This window comes from Microtus oregoni, unplaced genomic scaffold (assembly GCF_018167655.1).
Source record: "Microtus oregoni isolate MIOR12 unplaced genomic scaffold, Mior012 000004F_ref0000308, whole genome shotgun sequence".
NCBI classification, from domain to species: domain Eukaryota; kingdom Metazoa; phylum Chordata; class Mammalia; order Rodentia; family Cricetidae; genus Microtus; species Microtus oregoni.
Genome location: NW_024543063.1, coordinates 65,622,631 through 65,645,548, shown reverse-complemented (window position 1 = coordinate 65,645,548; position 22,918 = coordinate 65,622,631). Strand labels below are relative to the sequence as shown.

The 22,918-nt window shown below is 38.1% G+C and overlaps 1 protein-coding gene across 5 annotated transcripts in view; it reads left to right on the top strand.

The window, feature by feature from the left end:
- The window catches only part of Phkb (phosphorylase kinase regulatory subunit beta), a 176,979-nt gene that overhangs the window by 56,716 nt on the left and 97,345 nt on the right, over positions 1-22,918 (top strand). For all 5 annotated transcript variants that reach the window (XM_041649591.1, XM_041649589.1, XM_041649590.1 and 2 more), the window contains one exon: positions 11,628-11,743. In XM_041649591.1, coding sequence (XP_041505525.1) covers positions 11,628-11,743 — 116 coding nt within the window. The remainder of the gene's footprint in view (positions 1-11,627; positions 11,744-22,918) is intronic.

Genomic DNA, 22,918 nt, shown 5'->3' with positions numbered 1-22,918 from the left:
GCTCTTGCAGAGGACCAGGCCCTCTTCCCAGCACCTGCATGGTGACTCATGGTTTCTGTGACACCAGCGCCAGGGGATCTGGCCTTCACAGCTGCTTCATACACATGGTGGCACACATGCAAGCAAAAATGCTTAAACATAAAATAAAATCTTTAAAAATTCATCAGCCATGTCTCTCTTTTTTCTGACCAGTACCAATATTAAGTCACAGCTTATGACTCATATTCAGAGTGCAAACTTCCAAATATAAGTGAAGGTCCATTATCCTCATCCCAACTCCTGTTCACTGAGCCTTTTGTGCCTTTTGTGTTAGAGTTGCGGGTGTTCACATTTCTCTTCCATTCTCAAGCCTCAACTGTTTAGTGTGCACTTCTCCAGAACATTCCTTATCATTTTACACTCATAAGTTCTCTAATGGCTTCCCCCTCTTGGTTCTTGAACCTGATCATTTTTGGCATCTCTGACTTTTCATGCCTGGTCTTTCTTATGGCTTTTCAGGGCTTTTGCAGTTTGGTTTCATTGAGACAGAGTCTCAACAGTGGCCTGGACTTGCATTTTAAATAAAGAAAATGAACAATTTGACTAATATATTCAACCATCGCAGGGGATCAGGTCCTCTTCTTACACATGTGCTGGTGCTGATGTCTGTGTTTGTGTGTCTGCTTGTATCTTTCCTGAGTCTTCCCTTTATTCTCTGTATTCTGTGCTGTTTGTCCTATGTGACCACTAATGGGTTTGCTTTCTTAATTTGTGCTTACTTAATGACTGAACATGTGCTTAAGTGATCTGTCTGCATTTGGGGGAATCCGGGTTTGGGAGTCACACCTCCCCACTGTTATCCTTGGCAGCCTGACGAGATCTACAGTTTTAGTGACTTTAACTCAGGTCAAATTCAGGAAGAGCCCATTTGTGAAGCAGAATTGGAGATTCTATTGAGCATGAGAACTAGGAGAGAAGCGGAGTGGGCTCTCAGAAGAAAGGAAGGCATACGTAAAAGTGGCAAGGCCTCCTCAAGTGAGATTTGTAGCTAGTGTTTTTTCAGTAGCTAGATGTGGAATCTTGGTGGAGTTTGAAGTTATTGTTTTATCACTGGGTGATCCCTAAAGGGGCACACTTTGGAGGATTGGAATTGGTAAGGAAAAAGTCTGTATCACGGGGATCCTGGAAGGTGGGATGTCTGTAACATCCACAGTTTTGTTAGAATTCTTAGGCAATGTCTTGGGAAAGGAGTGAGGCTCTTCCCAAGGTCATATACATTTAGACTGTAGGCCTTATGTCATTGCTACTTTAATATAAAATGGCTACATAAGAAATGAATAGTAGCCTGGGGTACAATTATTGTATACTTATGGGGGGCAGAATGTGTGTACCATGGTATACCCATAGAGGTCAAAGGACAACTTATAGGATTTGGTTTTTTTCCTAACACCATGTGAGATTTAGGGATCGGAGTAAGGTTTTCAGGCTTGGCAGCAAGCACCATTACTTGCTGGGCCATCTTGCTGTTTTCCAGATGTTAACTGTGCTGGAATTCTTGCTGGATGACAGGCTCCTTCCCTCCTCACCATAATTTCCCTGTATTCCTATCCATCCATCTCCTACTCATCCATCTCCTCTACTGGTCCATCTCCTATCCATCCCCTACCTACGCATCCCCTACCTGTCTGCCTCCTACTTCTCCATCTCCTAGCCTTCTGTCTCCTAGTCTTTCGAGACGTCATCCCCTCCGCTTGTGTTTCAGGGCACGGTTTGGAAGCTCTCAGAGTAAGCACGTGATTCTATAGGCTTCGCTAAATGCTTTACAGGCTGGCTAATACGGTGCCATGTGTCAGAACTCTGCAGACCATTGTCTACTGTGACTGTGTATATGTCAGTCCTTTGCTGGAACTCTAGCTTCCTGTGATGGTACACATATGTATTAATGCTGCTATTAGTGATCTTCTGCTGAATATTTATTCATATTTTTGGTGGGATACTTAAATTTTTAAAATTGAGCTCTTATCTTGAAATTGCTGTCATTTCATTGATTTCATGATGAGGCAATGAATTTATGATTAGTCCAAATGAGTATCTTTGATTTTTAAAAAATGAATTCAGACTTTAAAATAATTACTTTTGTAACTTTTGTTGGATGTATGGTACTTTTATCATGTTTTTAAAAGCCTGTTTGTAATTTACATTTCAACCTAGCTCTTAAATTATAATCATGAAATACTAGGTTAACTCATCTTTTTCGTATGATTTCAGTGTCTTAAATAAACAAGTACTGATTTTTCTCATATAGTAAGATGACTGAGGATAGCTAGCAGCTTGATTTGTTTTTTTATCCCAAGTTGCTTTTTTAAAAAGTGACAAGAAGCTGAAAGGTTAATTAAAGCAGAAGAGGGATATTAGCTTCTTCCCATCAAATGTAGTCATTCTTTTCAGAAATATCAAAAGTCCCCTGCCGGGCGGTGGTGGCACATGCCTTTAATCCCAGCACTCGGGAGGCAGAGGCAGGCGGATCTCTGTGAGTTCGAGACCAACCTGGTCTACAGAGCTAGTTCCAGGACAGGCTCCAAAGCCACAGAGAAACCCTGTCTCGAAAAACCAAAAAAAAAAAAAAAAAAAAAGTCCCCAATACTCTGCTGTTCTTGGCAAAGCTGTTTGCAGTGGCCATTAGATGAACAAGGAAGCTGAGAAGCTTTCTCTGTAGAGAGAAACCGTGAACCACATAGGTAATTAACAGTTTACTGGTAACAACATGAAAATGACAGATAAAATCACTTTGAAAATTTGTTGATAAATATGGAGCCTATTGTGATAGTGTAGTGTATAATGCATTTAAAAGATTAAAGAGAAATTTCCTATTTCTTTATTTGAGGCTCTTTAAAATCTGCTTTGTAATTCCTGCTGGAAACCGATTCTGGCTACACGGCAAGTGCTAGGAGTGCACACACAGTCTGTGCACTGGTCACAGTTGCTTACTCGATTCACTGTCACTTACACATTATCTACTCTTCCTGATGCAATATGCAGAATCTGGAAATTGCTTCACGTAGTTTTTTTTTTTTCTTCATTTCTCTTCTGCCATAAGTCCTAATGCAAGTGTGGCCTTATTGGAGGAGGGGTGTCACTGGGGTGGGTTTTTGAAAAGCCCATGCCAGGCCCAGTCTGGTTTTCTCTCTCTGTCTCTCTTTCTCTCTGTCTGCAACTTGTGAATTAGATGTAAGCTCTTAGCTATTGCCCCAGTGCCCTGCCTGCCTGCCTGCCTGCCACATGCTCCCAGCCTTATTGACAATGGACTAAACCTCTGAAACTGTAAGCCCATCCCAATCAGATGCTTTATTTTATAAGCTGTCTTGGTCATGTTGTCTCTTCACAGTAATAAAACGGCAGTAAATAAGGCATAATTTAAAGAAGGAAAACTGGAAATTGGGAAGTACTGTGGAATGACAATAAAATGACGTTTTAATATTTATGGACAGTGTTATCAGGGTCAATTCCTGCTACTCAGGAAGTTGCAGCAGGATTGTAAGCTCAGAGTTTACCTGAATTATGGCATGAGTTCAAGGCCAACCTGGACAATATATTGAGACCATGTCAAAAACAAAAAGTAAGAGACTGGAAATAGATATACTTCATGATAGAGTACTCCCATGGCATGCTCAAGCTCCTTGGCTCATTTGCCTAGTACTGGAAAAAAGAAAGCCTTAGGAAACATAAAGGATGTAGAAGGAAGAAAGCACCGAAGACTACAAATAGGAATATGTTTCAAAATTACAATTCCCAGCAAAACCAACTTTAAAACTAGAGCAACAGTAACAGCTAGTATAGAGATGTCAAATTGTAGACTACCCGTGCATGTGTTCTCTCTTTCCATTCCTCTCATGCCCCTTTGATCATTAACTATTCTTTAATTCTCATTCTGCTCTGCCAGTGGCGGTTGTTCTACATAAAGAACAATGAAAACAAAGACCCTGCCTTTGAAATTCATATCTTAGTTGGGGAAGTTAGCAAAAAGCCCACTTTCTAAATAAGACAAATTCAATGCCCCCAGCTCAAACAGCACAGTGTGATAGAGAACGAAAAATGCATTGCTTTGATTGGATAGAAAAGTTAAGATTGTGAATTATGTTCAAACCAATGCCAAGTGACAGTAAGAAGAGGAGGAGATGCTGGGGATGGCAGTGAATCAAGTATCGACGAAAGCTGTGCTCTGCTGCAAATTAAACAACAGCCCCGCCAGTTAGTAGCAGCTTTATTTCATGCACCAGTAACTCTGCTTGTAGACCATCTCGGCCATCTTGGGCTGATGTATGCTGTTGAGAATGTAAAATACTTTTTCCTTGCTTGTTTGGTACCATTATTGACACAATTTATCCAAACGTTATAGCTTCTGGATAGCATGTCTGCATTGGTAAATAAGAATTGAGATAGAGGGTTTTTAAAGTTTCTCGGGCCACTGAGATGGCTTAACATGTAAAAACTCTTTCATCACAGCTCAGATGACCTGAGCTGCATCTCCAGAACCCATGGCAGAAGGAGAGAGCCAACAAACGGAAGTCATCCACTGACTTCCACCCATGGGCCTTTGCGTGCACTTGTCTTGCTGTCTTGAGGATAGCAATCTAACTGGGGTGAGAGTGACTCTAAAAGCTATTTTAATCCACATTTCCCCAATAGCTATGGGTGTTGATCATTTTAAAAAATACTTATTAGCCAATTATGTTTCTTCTTTTGAAGTTCTTTTTCTCATTTTTTGATTGTACTGTTTATTTCCATGTTTATTGTTGAGTATTAATCCTCTGTCAGGTCTAGACCTAGCAGATTTTCTTCCTGTCTTCAGGCTGTCTCTGCTCCATGAACTGTTTACTTTGCTATAGCAAAGCTCTTTTAGTTTCTTGAGGTTCCATTTGTTGTTTTCTCTGTTTCCTCAGCAACATTAAGTACCAACCGCAAAGTCATGATGAATGCCTAGATCTTGAAGTGTTTTGTGTTCTTTTTCCTCTGTAATTTTAGAGTTTCTGGTTATTGTCAAGGTCTTAATCAATATGGAGTTGGTTTTCATGCAGGTAAGAAGTAAGGATCTATTTTCTTCTCCATGTTAATACACAGTTTTTCTAGCTCCATTTTTTGAAAAGAATGTTTGTTCTCCAGGGTATATTTATGGGGATTTTGTCAAAAATCAAGTTGTGTAACTATGGATACTTATATCTGGGTCCCCCTGTTTTCTCCCAGTTAATCTACAGGTCTGGTTTGGTCCCAGTCTCGTGCAATTTTTATTACCATGACTCTGTTAAATTGAATGTGATGGTGCCTCCAGCATTACTTTCCCCTCAGGGTTGCTTTGGCTATTCAGATCTTTTTGTTTTGTCTGAATTTTTAGATTGTTCTCTGTAGTTCTCTGAAACATGGTGTGGAATGTTGAAGGGGATTGAATTGTATCTGCAGACATAGTCCATCCATTTCACAATAGTCATCCCAATCTGTGACTATGGGAGGTCTCTCCATCTTCTAGAGTCTTCCTCAAGTTCCTTTTTTGGTATTTTAAAATTTTCACTGTATACAGGTCTTCACTTGCTTAGTGAAGTTTATTTCAACATTTTTGCTTAGGTTTTTGTTTTTCTTTTTTTGAGGGTAGTGAACAGGACTTCTTTCTTAATTGCTTTTTCAGCATGTTTGTCATTGGTACACAAGAAGGCTGTGCATTTTTATATGTAATTTTGCATCTTGACATATTGCTCTAACTGTTTATTATCTCTTAGTTTTCTAGTGGGCTCTGTAGGGTTTTGATGTATGGAGTCATATTATCTGCAAGTCACAATGCCTCAATTTCTTTCTTCTGTTTTTCATCCCTTTGCTTCCCTCTCGTCTGTGGGCTCCTTCAGGGCCCTGGTTAGCATGATAGACTTGCCCACTGTGCAGCTCTTCAGTGTCATGGGAAGAAGAGCCTGTGAAGGTTTTTCTGCAGACTTTGATCCCCCGCGTCCCAGCTTCAGTTTCATGTCTGTCAGGTTTCAGCATACGACCCAGTTGGAGTTTGCTGACAGTGTACTTCACAGAGACTCTCCTTTGCTGAGCCACCTGGGTCAAGGGAAGTCTTTGGAATGGAGTCTTGTTTCCCTGGGGTAGCTGCCATTACTAAGTGCCCAAAGAAGGAGGAGTCTCCTGGTTTCAGGTATTGCTGCCCTGGTGTGGCCATTCCCTATCTGTTTTGCATGTCTGTTTTCCTGGATACTGGCTTACCATATATGATTATCCATCTTAGATTTCATGTCTTTGTTTCTGAACTTTGTGAGAACTCCTGAGACTTTTGTTATTGGTGTTTTGTGCTAAACAGGGAAGAGGGGGTTGCTTTGTTTTATTTTCAGTGATACTGAAAACTAAGCCTGAGGCCTCATGCCTTTTTAAAATAATAATAATAATCAATTTTGAAATTGTGAGTAAAGATAATCATGAAATATTTCTATCAAAGGTAAACAGTAAGTAGAAACATAGCGCTCAATTTTACCAATTAAACATATGTGTTCCAGTCAGAGTTCTCTAGAGAAACGGAATTGATAGAATAAGTCTGTATTTAGTCATAAATATCGATATAGAAAGTGGATTTATTAGAGTTGCTGTGGTCCAGCTAGTCCAACAGTGACTGTCTCCCAGTGGAAAGTCCAAGAATCCAAAAGTTATTTACTTAGTCCTTGAGGCTGGATGCCTCAGCTGATCTTCAGTATATCAGAATCCCGAGGTGGTCTCTAGTACCAGTGGAGGAATGATTTTTGCCAGTGAGAGTGTGGGAAAACAGATGAAAAATTAAAAGCTTCCTTCCACTATGTCCTTTATTTAGGCTGCCACCAGAAGGCATGGCCCAGATTTAGAGTAGGGTTTCAGACCTCAACTGATCTGTGTATTTAAGGTGGGTCTTTCCACCTCCCATGATCCAATCAAGAAAAATCCTTCACAGGTGGGCACAGCTGCTTGGGTTTTCGTTAATTCCAGATATAGCCAAATTGACAACCAACAATAGCCATTCCAAAGTATAATAAACACGTCATTAAAATTTGGCTTTACTGTTGGATCTGTGATTTTTGTTTATGTGTATTTGTATGTGCATCAGATTGCTATTCATACATGCTTATGCAAATAAAAGTGCTTATATTTGTGGAAGATATCAGGTGTTTGGTTCTATTGCTCCACTTTACATTATTGAATCAGAGTTTTTCAGCAAAACTAGAGCCAGGCTGGCAGCCAGCAAGCCCCAGCTTTCCCTCTTTTCTGCCCTTGCTCACCAACACTAGAGTTTTTTTGTAGTGCTGGGGATTTGAACTTAGGTCCTCATGCTTGCTCAGCAAGTTCTCTTGTCCACTGAATTTTCTCCCTAGCCCATGAATTATTTTATTTTGGTAAATTTTAGTTAAGATATTCTTAATGATTTTGTTGGGTCATTTATAACTTCAGTCAGTCCTCATCTAATTTCTTCATTTAATTTTTTATTTTTAATTAGAATGCAATTGCAGGTGATTTTGAGCTGTCTAATGTGGGTGCTGAGAACCAATTCCATCTTCTGCCAGAGAGATACATTTTCTTAACTGCCATCTCTTCAAGCCCTAAATTCTTCACTCTTACTCAGAAGTTGCCGTATAAATTATATGTGATTTTAAAAAGTTTACTTGATATAATATATATTTAAAGTGTGGAGTGTGATGTTTTGATTCAAGATATACATTGTATCAAATTAGAATAGGTAATTTAGCATAGCAGTCACATTTCTTTGTGTTGCAAATATTAAAAATCATCCCTTCTATAGCTTTTGGAAATATATAATAACTGCTAACTATAGTCACTTAACTAACTAGTCCTAGTGCTCCTGGATCCTAGATTTTATTCTTCTTAACTGAATTTTGTAAGCATTAACCATCTACCCATAAATAGTTCTGAGAATCTAACTTAAAAAAAATGAGGAGTTACTAAACATATTGATTAATTTGGCTTATTGTAGTGAATGTTTTATATACATGCACACACATATATAATTTTATTGAGTGAACAGTAAATGAATTATAAACTTACACTTGTTTATTCACTTTGAGGTCCTCTTGATATCAAATATAGCAAATTTATTATCATTACATGCCTTAAATTTTATAAAGCCCTTTAAGATTTTGCTTTTCGCACATTAAACTGTGTCCTAAAATATTATTTTATTTGCTCCATATTGTCAAAGCATTTCAAATGTTTCAGTTATTTTTTAAAGATATTCATAAAACATTTAGAAAATAACAGACCCATAATTTGGAGGTGAATATTGAAGGTGTTTATACTAGAAATATTTTTATATTCTTATATTCTTCCAAAATATAGATATATATTCTTCCAAAAATAGATTTCAATGATATATACCTTCAAAGCAAGTTGTCACGAATCAGAAACTGGTTTGAAGATGGAAAGGGGGCAAAGAACGTTGGTCCCTGTCTTGATTAACCTTCTTTGTTGCCTTGGCACAGCCTAGATAAAAGCCTCACCTGGGGAACTGGCTAGATCAGGTTGGTCTGTGGGCGTGTCTGCGAGGAATTGTCTTGTTTATTCATTGATTTAGAAGGGCCAGCCCACTGTGGGTGACATCATTCCTCAAGAAATTCCTGGGATATCTGACAAAACTAGCTAAGCAGGAGTGAGCCTTCCCAGAGGGCAAGTCAGCAGGCAGTAGAGGTCTTCCCTGGTCCCTGCCCAGCAGGCTCCTGCTTTGAGCTCCTGCCCCATCCCTAAATGATATGCTATAACCTGGAAGCATCTCTCCCCCTCAAAAAACAACCCCACATTTTCCTCCCCAGGCTGCAAACAAAGTCGTTTGTTGTTGTTTTTGTTTGTTTGTTTGTTTATCACAGCAACAGAATGAATCTTGCACGGGTTTATAGAATCAGCATTGAAGTTAATACAAAGAATACCTAGGAAGTGATTGTGATCTTTGCTCTCACATTTGGGCAACCTCTTGTCTCCTTGGGTACCCAGTTCTCTCTCTTTAAGCAATGATGAAAGAGGTGTTCTCTTTCATCCAAATTATGTGTTTGTATCTGGTCCACCCTGTTGTTCTCTCCTTCCCTCCTCCCCATCCATTGATCCTCCTCCTCTTCCGAAGTATTTCCTCTGCTTTCAGTTCCTTTTCAAGGAAAAACATATACTATTTGTCTCCCCGGGCCTAGAGTAACATTTAACTTATCAGGAAGAGGTCCAGATTAATCTATTTTCCTGGAAATTGTATAATTTTGGTTTTTTTATTTAATTATTGGATAATTATTGCAAGGGAGGGCCCGCTGTTTGTCCCGGCTGCCTGGCTACCATACACCCGAAGTAACCACACGGAAACTCTATTAATTAAAACACTGCTTGGCCATTAGCTCTAACTTCTTACTATTTCTATCAATCTGTGTATCACCACGAGGTTTTGGCCTACCAGAAAAGTTTTAGCACATCTACCTCTGGCCACAGTCCATGGCGTCTCTCCGACTCTGCTTTCTTCCTTCCAGAATTCAGTTCTCCCTTCTCCACCTACCTAAGTTCTGCCCTATCAGCTAGGCCAAGGCAGTTTCTTTATTCATTAACCAATGAAAGCAACACACGAAAAGAAGGAACTCCTACACCAGATAATATTCTGTTTATCTAGATCACATTTTCTCTCTCCACTCAGTTTATTATAATTTATTGTAATCCTGGGTCTGGATTCTCATCTATTCATCTGTTGATGTATTTATGTGAAAACTATAAAGGATTTATATTTATGAATCAGGGTTGTTATGCAGGTCTGTATCTCCTTATTTGCAAAATCCTTTGCAGTTAGATATATTTCAGATCTTAAGGTCACTGACATGGTGAGAAATGGTTTTCTACCTCCACGGTTGCCATCTGCCCTGCACATGCAATACTGTGACACTCATGTCCTCACTCACGTGCACATGGACTCATGAATGCAGACGTAGTCATACATACACACGTGTGCACAAAATAAATGAATGTAATCTTAAAGGCAATACTGTTCAGAAATACAATAGTTCCAGCAAGGCTTAAGAGAGAACTCCATAATCCTCAATTAATATTTTTCTAATAAAGCATATGAATAGTCACATAAAATCCTTAGGCAGAAATCTCATCTCAGTTTCTGGTTTTGCTGAAGAATGATTTAAGGGGAAAGAAGCTGGTTGAGAGCTTGTGGAATTTCGTAGCTACAAACAAGAGGAGTAGACCAGTGTACTATTAGAGGGGGTGGAGGGCAACGTGTGAAACAAAAGATAACAAGCTGTGGTTATGGCTTCAAGAACATCAAGAATTATTAGCTATTCCATTCTTTTGAATTAAGATTGGAGGAAAATTCATTTTTTTAAAAAGTGTTTCATTTGGAAATGAGCAGGACTAACATGATTGTACCTCTTGGAACCCAACGTACCAGTCAGAGGTTAGTTTAATACATAGAGCCTTGTGAGGAGAGTGGTAGAGTAAGAAGGGCTTGAATGTCCAGTGAGAAAATCACAACACTGTCAAGATTCCTAAAACATTTTTGACTAAAAGAGGTGAAAAATGGCTGACCTCTAATTACTTTCATTAGTGATTTGGGAGTTGGAAAATATCACCTCCAAAGATTTTGAAAAGACCACTCAGGACCATGCAGAAGAAGCTGGCTTTATTGTCAGAAAAGGGCTGAAGAAGACAGAAATGCAACAGAAATCAGGTTGACTGTCTGAAGTTACTGTCTTTTTAAGACTGGAGAAGGCTTAGCCTGCGGCCAGTGGCTTCCTCTATGTTAATCTCAGTGTAGCTCTCTCCATTCTCCATTGTCCTGCACAGCTTCCCACTGTGGGCTGTGTTTATAATCAGGATCTATAGTTACAGAAAGGACAGGGAGGAAAATTACTCTCCAGAAACATGGACTGAAAACTCCAGCTTGATCAACAAGGAACCAGAATTGTGCAGAAAAGAAAACTCGATTTCAGTTTTTAAAAGCTTATTTTTTTTTATTCTTCAAAACTTTACAGTTTATATATGTATATGTGTGTGTGTGTCTGTGTGTGTATTTCATACAGACAGTTTAGTTTCAAAATATTGCCCAATATAAAATACTGTTCTATGTTTTACTCATTTCTTATGATATGATACATAGCCCTCATAAACAGTGATATTACCTCATAGAAGAAATATAGTTGGAAACTTGAAAGATTTAAATTTTATAAGCATTATACTTGAAAATCTAAGTATAGCAGAGGACTCATAATAATGTAATAATCAGAAGAATTAAATGTGTTTTTAAAAAGTTCTTTAGGGTCCCGGAATATAGCTTAGTTGGTAGAGTGATTGCTTAGTGTTCACAAAGCCCTGAGTGCACCCTGAGCACAATATCCAGCATCCCCCAGTCTAGGCGTGTCATACGCCTATAGTCACAGCACTCTGGAGGTGGAGGCTGGAGGATGAGAAGTTCAAAGTCATCCTTGGTTACACAGAAAGTTAGAGGTTAGTCTGGAATATATAATACCATGTTAAGAAAAAGAAGGAAAGACAACAATATACTTTAGGAGATAAGTTCATACTTGGATTTCATATGGTATTTAATTATTCTTCTCAGTGTTCCATGTGTTCTCATGTTCATTTCTTTTCCTTTCTTTTAGGTCTCTTTTATTCAAAACCTTGTATTTTGTGTTGAAAGAGTTTACCGTGTTCCTGACTTTGGTGTCTGGGAAAGAGGAAGCAAATACAATAACGGCAGCACAGAGCTACACTCGAGGTACTTCCCCAGTTTCAGGGGCATTTTAGTGTTGTTTAAATGTATTGATTTGAATATGAAACTACAACTTCAAAGCATTAAGTTGGATCTCTTGTTAATTCTAGTACAGCTTGTATTCCTGTCCGTAATCCAAATAGGATTCACTTTCAATAAAAGCAATGTTCTTGGCATCATAGACAGATGTCTGAAAGGAGCAAGGCCTGTCTTCCACTCCTCACCCACAGTTCAGCCCTCTCTTTAACCCACAGCTTGGCCTTTCTGGTAAACCATGTTGTATCTTTTCCTTTGCAATTACATTATTTGAGATAGCAAAGATGTTATGTCCAAGCGCCAGCGGTATATGCAGCGCATGTAAGACCCCTTTCCATGTTAGAGATGATTGTTACCCGGAGCACGGACTCTCATCCTTTTCCATAAAGCCTAACTGCCGTCACACATTGATCTGTAACTCGTGTTCAAATAAAGCAACAATAGCTGATGACTGAGGTTGGTAATTTATAAATTCTCTGTATGCATTGTTGTTGAAGAAATAGCTTTAATAACTGATGAGACCTTTTATTTGTCCTAACTAAATGTTCTGGAGGTTATCTTTTGACTGATTAAAAAACAGTACAAGTTCATGGGCTCTGCTTTTTTTTGAAAGGTGGTGCACTAAAAATCTTAAGCAAAGGTCATCCATCACTAGCAAGAAGTTTGAATTGCTGACATTCCGATGAAGAATAGAAACAAGGCTGGAAAATAGTGGTTAAGACTGGACTCTGCATCTTTGGGGCTGGGAAGATGACTCAGCAGTTAAGAGCATGTGCTGGTCTTTCAATGAGTACTAGAGTCTCACTCAGTCTCTATTGTCTGGTGGCTCAACCCCCCCTGTAATTCCAGTTCCAGGCAATCTGATGCCCTCTACAGCCACCTCATGTGCACATGCCCCTAAACAGGCACACATATACGCATAACTTAAAATAATAAAATTAATCTTTTTAGAAAAGTATTTACAACTCTGTATGTTTTGATCAATGACTAATCTATGACTAATTAAGCTAATGTAATAGGCTTATTTTAAAGCTACCTCCAGATCCTAGCTGTGTAAACTTGAATAAGTTGTATAATCGTCATACAGCTCTGTTTCATCTTTAAAATGAGACTAATGGTAGCTACTCTATAGGGTTGCTACGATAATTTAAATACACTATATATTTTGAATACCTATCGTTAGTGAGAACTAGAATACTGATATATCACTTATTTAAGAACATTTCAGTACAAAAGACTGAAATAAAAAGGACTGTCAAATTAATCCTGATAAGCTAGTATATAGACCTTCTGTATAGATTTATATCACATGAAGCATTTTTACTTGTAGAGCAGAATAGCGGCAATCATTGAATTTAGTGAAGTAGAGAAATTTTCTGAGAAAGCTTCATTTAGACATTTATGTCTGACAACTCCTAAACAAGTCTAATATGTTTTATTTCTGCTATCTTCTAAATTACATCCTCAACATTCAGACAGCAGTTAAATTGCATGAGAAAAAATTGATCTGTATAGACAGTGTTATTTAAAACTTTGCTTTTTTAATATTTTGCCCCTTCTTTGCTTTTTAGTAACCACTTAATTAGATGCTATTCTGATTCTACTATATTATTTTCATCCTAAAATACTTGAACTAAATTTTTTTCCATGTACAGAAGCTACCAGAAACTCAGAAAGAATTCTTAGTTAAAAGCCCTATTGAAAATGAACATCTTAGCCAGGCATGGTGGTGCACACACGCCTTTAATCCCAGCACTTGGGAGGCAGGGGCAGACGGATCTCGGTTGCACAGAGAAACCTTGTCTCAAACAAACAATAATAATAATAAATACAACATAAAAATAATAAAAATAAAAGTAACCATCTTGAGATGTCAGTGATGAACACACAGAAACATCCAGTGATTTTCTTACAACTCAGGTGCCAGATTTTAATCAATGATTAGAAAATCTCTCTGTGATTTTTTTCTTTGCTATGCTTTCCATGAAAAATTAATTTTAACTGTAGCTGGCCAGCTAATGAGGTAATGAGGTTTGCCATTTGAGTTTGGTAGGTTTCATGCATTTAATATTACTCTTATTATTTTATGAGAATTTATTTTTTCGTAGACACCCTCATCTCTGAACTATTTTCCATATTTGCCTGTTTTAGGTGTCTCATCTCTGATGCCGAAAGAATATATTTTGAAACAATAAGGAAACTGTGTTCCATTGTGTTCATGGACACAGTAATGGTATTAATAATAGGCAACTAGTGTCTTTCTGTACTGTGTAGTAGAATATAGAGCTGATTCCACCTAGGGATCAAGTCATGACCCTTCATTGCTTTATATAACAGGAAACCTACATATTATGTGGGCCTATTTGTATCTGTTCACCACCACAGGATTCACAAGGCTTACTGTATCTGTAAGCTTTTCTCTTAATTCACACTGCTTTGAATTCATCTATATGGGTGCTCTTCTAAATGGGGCTACTTCTAGACAGACCTATCATAGATTGAACAGACCATAAGTAGAAAATGTGTTTAGTATATTTACTCTACTAAACATCATAGTTTTGCATTATATAGTACACCAAGGATTATCAGCTGTTTATCCTCATAATGATATGGCTAACTGGGAGCTGTTTAGAGTGTAATTGTATTTCTAACCTGAGAAAATATAAAAGTTTAAAATGTGTTTTCTGCTTAATTGCTATTACTTTTACATCATTGTATAATAAAAATACAAGTGTCTTAGTCACCGCTATCTTGCTGTGAAGAGACAGCATAACCAAGGCAACTCTTTTAAAAGAAAACATTTAATTGAGGACTTGCTTACAGTTTCAGAGGTGAGTCCATTATCATCATGGCAGGAAGCAGAAAGGCATGGCTGTGGAGCAGCAGCTGAGAGCATTATATACTGACCTGCAGGTAGCAGGTGGCTGGTGGCGGGGGCGGGGCGGGGCGGGGGAGAGGGGTTGCCGGTTTAGGCTTTTGAATTCGTAAAACCCAATCCCAGTGACACATCTCCTCCAGTAAGGTCATACCTCACAAGGCTTCCCAAACAGTAACACTCCCTGGTGATTAAGCATTCAAATATATGAGTGCTTAATCTCATTACACCATTCTCATTCGAACCAGCACAACTAGTGGAGTCTAACAGGACCCTTTAGTCAGTTACCCAAATCCTGTTTGTAGGGTGGGGCGTCAGTATTAGCATCTATCGCTGGGGTTGTTAAAGTGCTTGCCTTAGAACTGAGGACCTGTTTTGATAACCAGGTCTCCTGTTAAAATGCAGGGTGTGGGTGGTGCACTGGGGAGGGAAAGACAAGTAGGTCTTTGGGGCTTGCTGGTCAACTAGCTTAGCCAACTTGGCAAGGCCCAGGCCAGTGAGTGCATTGTTCTAAACTCATGGTCACTGTGATTCTCTTGGATCAGGCATCTGTCTGTGTGTAGCAATGCTCGTGGTATGTATACTCTCTTTACTTTTTGGAGTCTTTGCCGCTCCTGTGTCTGCACTTTACAGATCTCTGTAGCAGCAGAAGATGGAGTGGAGGATGGGGGATCTGACTGTTGCTGAAGCTTTGGCTCTTCCTTCTCTTGGCACACTGAGCAATGCCCTTCTAAGCTGCACTTTGTATGCAGAAGGCTTCGGTCCCTGCGCCACTGAAAAACTCATTTCCATGTTCTGAGATTACTCTGCAGTCCCCCTTTTTATATCTATGCTTATCAATTCTTTAATAATTGCAGTCTGTGGTATTGAAGTGCTATCAAATATGTATTTCAATCATACAGAGAGCCTTAGCCCCTTTGCCCCTTTTATAAAGGGAAAAAGTAAAGTTTGAAGGGGTGTATAATTTTCCCCCTTAAATTATACTCATTGTAAATGATAGAATCAGAACTAGATTCCAGGTCAAGAATGTTAGGATGAAACATAAACCCACTACACTGTGGTTACAAGGTTATCTTTAGTTCTTGACATTCTGCTCTCCAGTCTACACTTACTTAATATTTCTTAGATAAGCCCCAGATTGTCGTTTTTCCACCATACTCTTCATTCCTTCATCTGAACTCCATCAAGTGCAGCCCCACCCTTCCCAAAGCTTCAGTAGAAGGCTCCATTAATTGCTCCAAATTTACCTCTTCTCTTAAATGTCTCCTGAGTCATCTCATTTGCTGGGCGCATGCTTTTTCTGCTGATTTGGTTTTTTTCTGAGTCTGAACTTCCAGTTTCTCCCAGGACACCTGGGATCCACCAGACCAAGTTCCTCCTTGCTCTCCTGTTCGTTCCTGAGGCCAATAGCATCTTGGTTCTATTTATAGCAGTATCATTTCTCAACTCTGCTTGCATATCCAACTAATCTCAAATTGCCTCTGGGGCTGCGTTTAAGCCTGGACTCCTTTTCTTGGCGAAAAGTCAAGTTTTACTGATAAAGCATCCATTGAACCCTAACCCTAGCCTTAAGGGACAGTTTTCCAGCACTGACTCCTAAATAGACTCTCCCAGTCAACCACAGCATCCCCTTGCTTCCTCAGTAACTCTTGTGTTTGAAATTAAAGATGACATTAGAAGTAAAAGAATTAAAATCCAATTAAGTTTTAAAAGTTTTATATTCTGTTCTCCTTGTTTTCTAGTAAAGAAAAAATATTAGATAAGTAGTAGTTTGATTCCTTTTTATTCCTATGGCATTAATTAGTTAACTAGTTGGTGTTTTTTAAATTGTTTTTGTTCTCTCTCTCTCTCTCTCTCTCTCTCTCTTTCTTTTGAAGCAGAATCTCATTGAGTAGCTCTGGCCTAAAATTCACAGCAATCCACTGGAAGTGCTGGGATTAAAGGGGTGTAGCACCATGCCTGGCTTACTTAGGAACTCTTAAGTAACTTTTTGTTTTCTAATTTGACTATAAACATCTCTCTACCATTCTGCTTCATTTTATGCATTTTTCATATGGAGCATTTGTAAACAACAGTTGGATTTGCAATACTGTAAAGTCCTTGTCCTATAAATACGATTGGACAGCTCAGGGAGCTAAGACCAAGTGGTCTAAGCAGAAGTTTGTGAGCCTGGTTTCAGCCTGGTGATGTGTAGGTTTCCTGGTATCTTATTAATTAACTAGCTTTAATTTTATCATCTTCTCTATAAATTATTTGTTTTTTATTACAAATCATTTTGTTACAAACTACCTTACTACCTTTAAGTAATTATTGCTGTATTTTAGCTTTCTTAAATGGACTCTGGAACAAAACCTGTGTTATCACCTTGGAGTGATCTTCTCAGCATATGTTCTATTGCACAGTCACATAACACAGTCAAGAACTCGTAACTGGATCATGAATTCCTTCTGCCATTGAAGTATTTCTTAATTCTCCCAACAACATGTATTATTTGTCAGTTAAATGTGAGATCACAATAGAAATAAGTTGCTGTTGCCAGAGATTTAAATAACTAGTTAGTTAATTAGTGTGTTTGTCAATTTATAGCATGTCTAATTACTTATTTAATTATATTTGGAAAGAAGATTAAAATATACGTAAGCAGTAAATGTGTATTTTAATTAAGATACAGTGTTTACTTCTTTTGTAAAACCATTTACAAATTGTTTTATAGCCACTCAGTTGCCCCTCCTCCCCAGCCCACTGCCTTTTCTATGTTTACAAACGGTTCAGCTGCTAGACTTAAATGGTCCTCTTGATTCAGCCTCCTGAGTATTTGGGACCCACACTAAGCAAAACAAAATTGATGTTTCTAATACTAGCACTTGGAAGGTGGGAACAGGGGCAGACAGATTAGCAGTTCAAGATCATGGCTACATAGTGAATTTGAGGCTAGTTTGGGCTACATATGACCCTGACTCAAAAAAAAAAAAAAAAGATAAAATAGTCCCCTCTCCACCAAAACAAAACTCACAACAAAGCTACAGTAATTTAAGATGGTGTGATTTGTCGATACAAATAGACATAGATGAATAGAATTAACAGTCCAGAAGTAAATCTATTTATATATGGTCAATTTGTTTTGATAGTGCAATAACCCAATTAAGAATAGTCTCTTCAGTATGGAATCATGTGACAAATGGATAGCCACGTGCAAACCAATAGGTAGATATGGATTTTACTTCACACCATGTACAGAAATAAACTTGATGTAGCTCAAAGACTGTATATAATATGGAGAACTATAGCTGGCCAGAAAGAAGCTAAGCAAAGCAGTTGTGACCTAGGATTAGGTGATGGTTTCTAGGATCTGATGCCTGAAGCACAAGCATCACAAAAGGAAACTGCATCATACAGGTTTTGTGTGAAGTGATATTGGGCTCAATGCATAGTATATAGGATAGTTTATACTTATTTATTATATGCATATCATAGTTACATGGTTGGTTTTTGTCCAGAAATTTGCAGGCCCTTCTAGAATACACGTATAAACTTGCTTTTCCAACAACAGTGATGATGTGGTGTGTCTCTATCTTGGTCTAGTCAGTAGTTTTTATTTTAGCCAGTCTAGCTGGCTTATAATGATGCCTAATTCTGTCTTTATGTGGCTTTCCCATTGGCTGGCTGATAATGTTGAACATCTTTTCATGTGTTTATTTGTGGTTTATATATCCTTTTCGGCAGAAATGTTTCTCTATATTTTTGTCAGTGTTCTAGTTAGATTTTTTTTTTTTGCTGAGTTTTGAGAGTTCTTTTTATAATCTGTATACCAGTGTTTATTTATTTGTTGGGGTCATGGGGACTCAACCTCATACTCACTAGGCAAGGGCTCTGCCCTGTGTTATAGCCACAGCATCTCATCCTATCTTCAAAAAGTTAAAAATTATTTCATGTATATGTGTATGTGTCTGAGTACCGCATGCACACAGGAGCCTTCAGAGGTCAGAAAAGGCATTGGATCCCCTGGAACTGAGTTGCAGTGGTTAATGCTGCCATGTGTGTCAGGAGCTGAACTGACTGTAGACTGCTGCGTCATTTCTCCATCCTGCGCATTCTAACAGTAATACATTATTACTTTTGTAAAGGGAAAGTTGTTCATTCCAACGAAGATTAGTTCATCAATTCTTAATTTTATGCTTTACGCTTTTGATGTGGTGTTTGATAGCTCTTTGATCCTGAAGATTTTCTTCACACACACACCCCCGACACATAAAGTTTCATAGTTTTACATTCATGATCTGTTTTCAGGTAATTTGCTATAAAGTGTGAAAATTGAGATTGGAAAAGTTTTTTTTTTTTATTTGCCTGTTTGGATATTGAACTCCATACGCTGTCTTCATGTCTCACTCTTAAGAATAAAATGGGGCAGTATAGCTCAGTAGATCACTTACCTACCATGCTTAAGGCCTGGAGTTTGAACACTAGCGTGACAAAATAAATTCAATTAGTTAATTGATTGACATGAGCATACGCCTGGCAGCATGGCACAGCAAGTAAAAATGCTTCTCATGCAACCTGAAGGCCTCAGTTTACTCCCTGGAATCTACAATACAAAGTTGTTCTTTTCCCACCACACATGTGCCATGGCACACAGTACATATGTCCACATGTATGTATACACCTATACACATATAGATAATAATTTATTATCAATAATTTTAAAATGGACATGCACATCAGATCTATTGCTGAGTTGTGTGTCTGTCATCTACCAGTACCATGTGGACTTCAATACAATTATACAGTAGTATAATAAATTTTGAAATGGAATAGACTGCTTCCTTCACTTTATTCTTTGATTTTGCAATTATTTTTATATTCTTCATATAAATACAGAGTAATCTTGTTTGTAACTACAAAAGTCTTGTTGGGATTTTGATGAGCTTTGACATCTTTTTTAATAGACTTCTCATACAGATAGTCATGTCTTTTGGAAATTGAATATTAGCTGTGGGATTTCTTTAGATCAAATTTCATTTTTAGCTATTGAGAACTTTTCTTATGAACAGGCACTGAGTTTTTTCTAGATGCCTTTTTATCCATTGGTTGATATAACCATATGGCTATAGAGTGTTGATATGATAGATTACATCAAATGACCTTTTTATTATTAAACGAGGCTGTATCCCTGGAGTAATTCCCACTTAGTTATAATGAAAGTTCATTTAATACCTTGTTGAATGTTGTTGAGGATTTTAATGGATATGTTCAGGAGAGGTATATAGGATATAGACTTTATTTTGTATCTTATGTATATCTTTTGGTGTCAAGGTAATGTTTTCTTCATAACATGAATTCTACATGGGAGAATTGTGTTCTGTTATTCATTTTAAATATTTGGCATAAATCTAATGAAATCCTATAGTCCTCAAAATTTTGTCTTGACCTTTATTTCTCTAATTAAATTATGATTACATTACTTTATACTATCCAACACTCTTTGTATTATCCATTCTCCTTAAAATTTGTGGCCTCTTTTTCTTGAATTACTATTATTGCATATATAAATGAATATACACACACACACAAATACAATCTACTGGGTCTGTTCAGTGTTGCTTGTTTGTAGCTTATTTTATACTACTTGGTATAGTAACCATTTAGGGGGCCCCTCCTCGGGGAAGGATAATTCTTCTCTCAGCACTTGTTAATTGCCTGTCATTCATTTAAGGTGGACTCTTAGGATTTCCCCTGTGTTGAAATGTCGGCTGGCATTGCCATTGTTCAGATTTTGTTTAAGCAGCCGTATTGTTGAAATTTCATGGGTGTACCTTTCCTGTCATATCTGTAGATTACAGACAACGGTAGGCTTCTTGGTCCTCTGGTTCTTATGATATTTCTTCTCCCTTTTCCACAATGTTCCGCGAGTCTTTGGTGTAAGAGTTCTGTTGTAGATGTATTAACTGGGACTGGACACTCCATGGTCAGTTGCTGTCTGTATTTTGACTGGTTGTGGCATTCTGTCATGGTCTCCATGTGCTCGGAAAAGGAAGCTTCTCTGGTGAAGGCTAAGACCTACACTATCTGTGGGTAGAAGGGTACGCATGAGGAATGCTGTTCAGGAAGCAGCAGCCGCAGTAGGTTCTGCTCTCTTAAGACCCAGGACCTCACTAGGTTGGCTAGATATCTAATGGCTTTAAGTCCCATTAGATAACTGTTGGTTACTCCTGAAACATAAATGCCACCTTCAAGGACATCCTGCCCTGCTAATCATTGTTATGATTCATAGGGGTCACCGCAGGACAGGACTATTGATTGCTTTCTTCTGTTGGCAGCTTGCATAGACCTTCTAATACTGTGAAAGCTAGTCCTCAAGAAGGAAGTTTTGGGGTCAGATCAAGCTTGAGTCCTCCAAGTCCTGTGTCCAAAGTTGGTGATGTCTTTAGCTACACGGTCCTACGCTCAATTTCTGGGAGGCAACCAAAGGCAACAGCAATAGCCTACATTGTTATTATTTGGGGGTTTTCTTGGATCCCCCTAGCAAACTCTAAAGGAGGTTTTTTATGATTGGTGCTGGGATTTTTGATAGTCTGTGGCTCTTGGGGAAACATTATTTTCCCAAATGACATAACCATAACTTCATTCATATATATATATATATATATATATATATATACTTAGACATATTATATATTATTTTAGACTAATGTAAAATTCCCTGTGGTTATTTCAAACATCCTTAGTGTTATTTTTTCCTCCTCCTTCCCATTGATTCTCCCTAACCTCCCATTATAAATTGCTTTTTTCTGTTGTGCATAGACCTCCTAATAATTTATTAATTTCATATTGAGAAAAATAGTGGTAGTTTGTGTTTTCTTGCTTTTCTGGGGACTATGGAGTTTCTAAGTTGCAGATTTCTGCATGTAGAGTATTTTTATTATCCATTTGATATCTGTAGTGTCTCTGGTGTTTCTTACTAGTCACTGTGTCTATCATTTTGGTTTTTTTTGCTAGTCTTTCTAGATATTTGTCAATTTTAGTTAGTGATGGTTTTTTAAAAACCAGCTCATTATTTCATAACTTTTCTGACTTTTTTTGGTCTTGAATTTCATTGATTTCTGTTCTTGATATCATTTGGGTTTGATTTGCTCTTTTTCTGGTGAAGGCTTAACTAAGGTGAAGGTTTAGATAATTGATTTGAATCTCTTCTAAATACATGCTATAAAATTTCTCTCCCAATTTTACTTTAGCTTTTCCATACATGTTTTGACATATGTTGGCTGTATCCATTGTTTCCTTTATTTCCTGGGGATGTTCTCTGTGAGCCCTGTGGCTATTGCAAGGGTGTGCCTTTTTAGACCTACTATGAGAGAACAGTCAGATTCTGTTATTTCTCTGCTACCAACTTCACTCATTCCACTGTTAACAGAGAACACAATATGACTTAAGTCATTTTTATTTTTGAGGCTTCCATTTATGGCCAGTGTATAGTTTGTGTTGGTGTATATTAGCATATACTTTTAAAAGATGTGTATTTGGGCTGGAGAGATGGCTCAGCGGTTAAGAGCATTGCATGCTCTTCCAAAGGTCCTGAGTTCAGTTCCCAGCAACCACATGGTGGCTCACAACCATCTGTAATGATGTCTGGTGCCCTCTTCTGGCCTACATGCAGACAGAATATTGTATACATAATAAGTAAATAAATAAATATTTTTTTTAAAAAAAAGATGTGTATTTGGGGTCAATGCGAATATTTGGTGTGTGAAAAGCCTGCTTTGAAAGCCTCACAACCTGAATTTGATCTTTAAAACCCACATAAGTGTATGCAGAGAGAAACAACATGAGAAGTTGTCCTCTGCCTCCACGCACACACCATGGTACACACATTATATGTACATGCAAGCAACAACAATAGAGTAGACTGAAATAACAAACTTTTAAGTATTTGTGTGGTTTGCCTTATATAGATCATTCTAAAAGCCAATTCCCAGTGGTAGTGACATTAAGTCCTCCTGTATCCCAGTTCCCAGTGGTAGCTGCAGTAATTCCTCCTGTATCCCAGTTTCCAGTGGTAGTGACATTAAGTCTTCCTGTATCCCAGTTCCCAGTGGTAGTGGCATTCAGTCCTCCTGTATCCATACTGATTCACCCCCTTGTTCTATCAGCTTGTTAAAGAAGATCGTTGATGTTTCCAGCGTGACTGTCCTTTGATGGTTCTCTGTTCTGTCACTTTGACTTTGTGTACCTTGAAGTCCTGTGGTTGGTTCATATATATACTTAGCACTACTGTG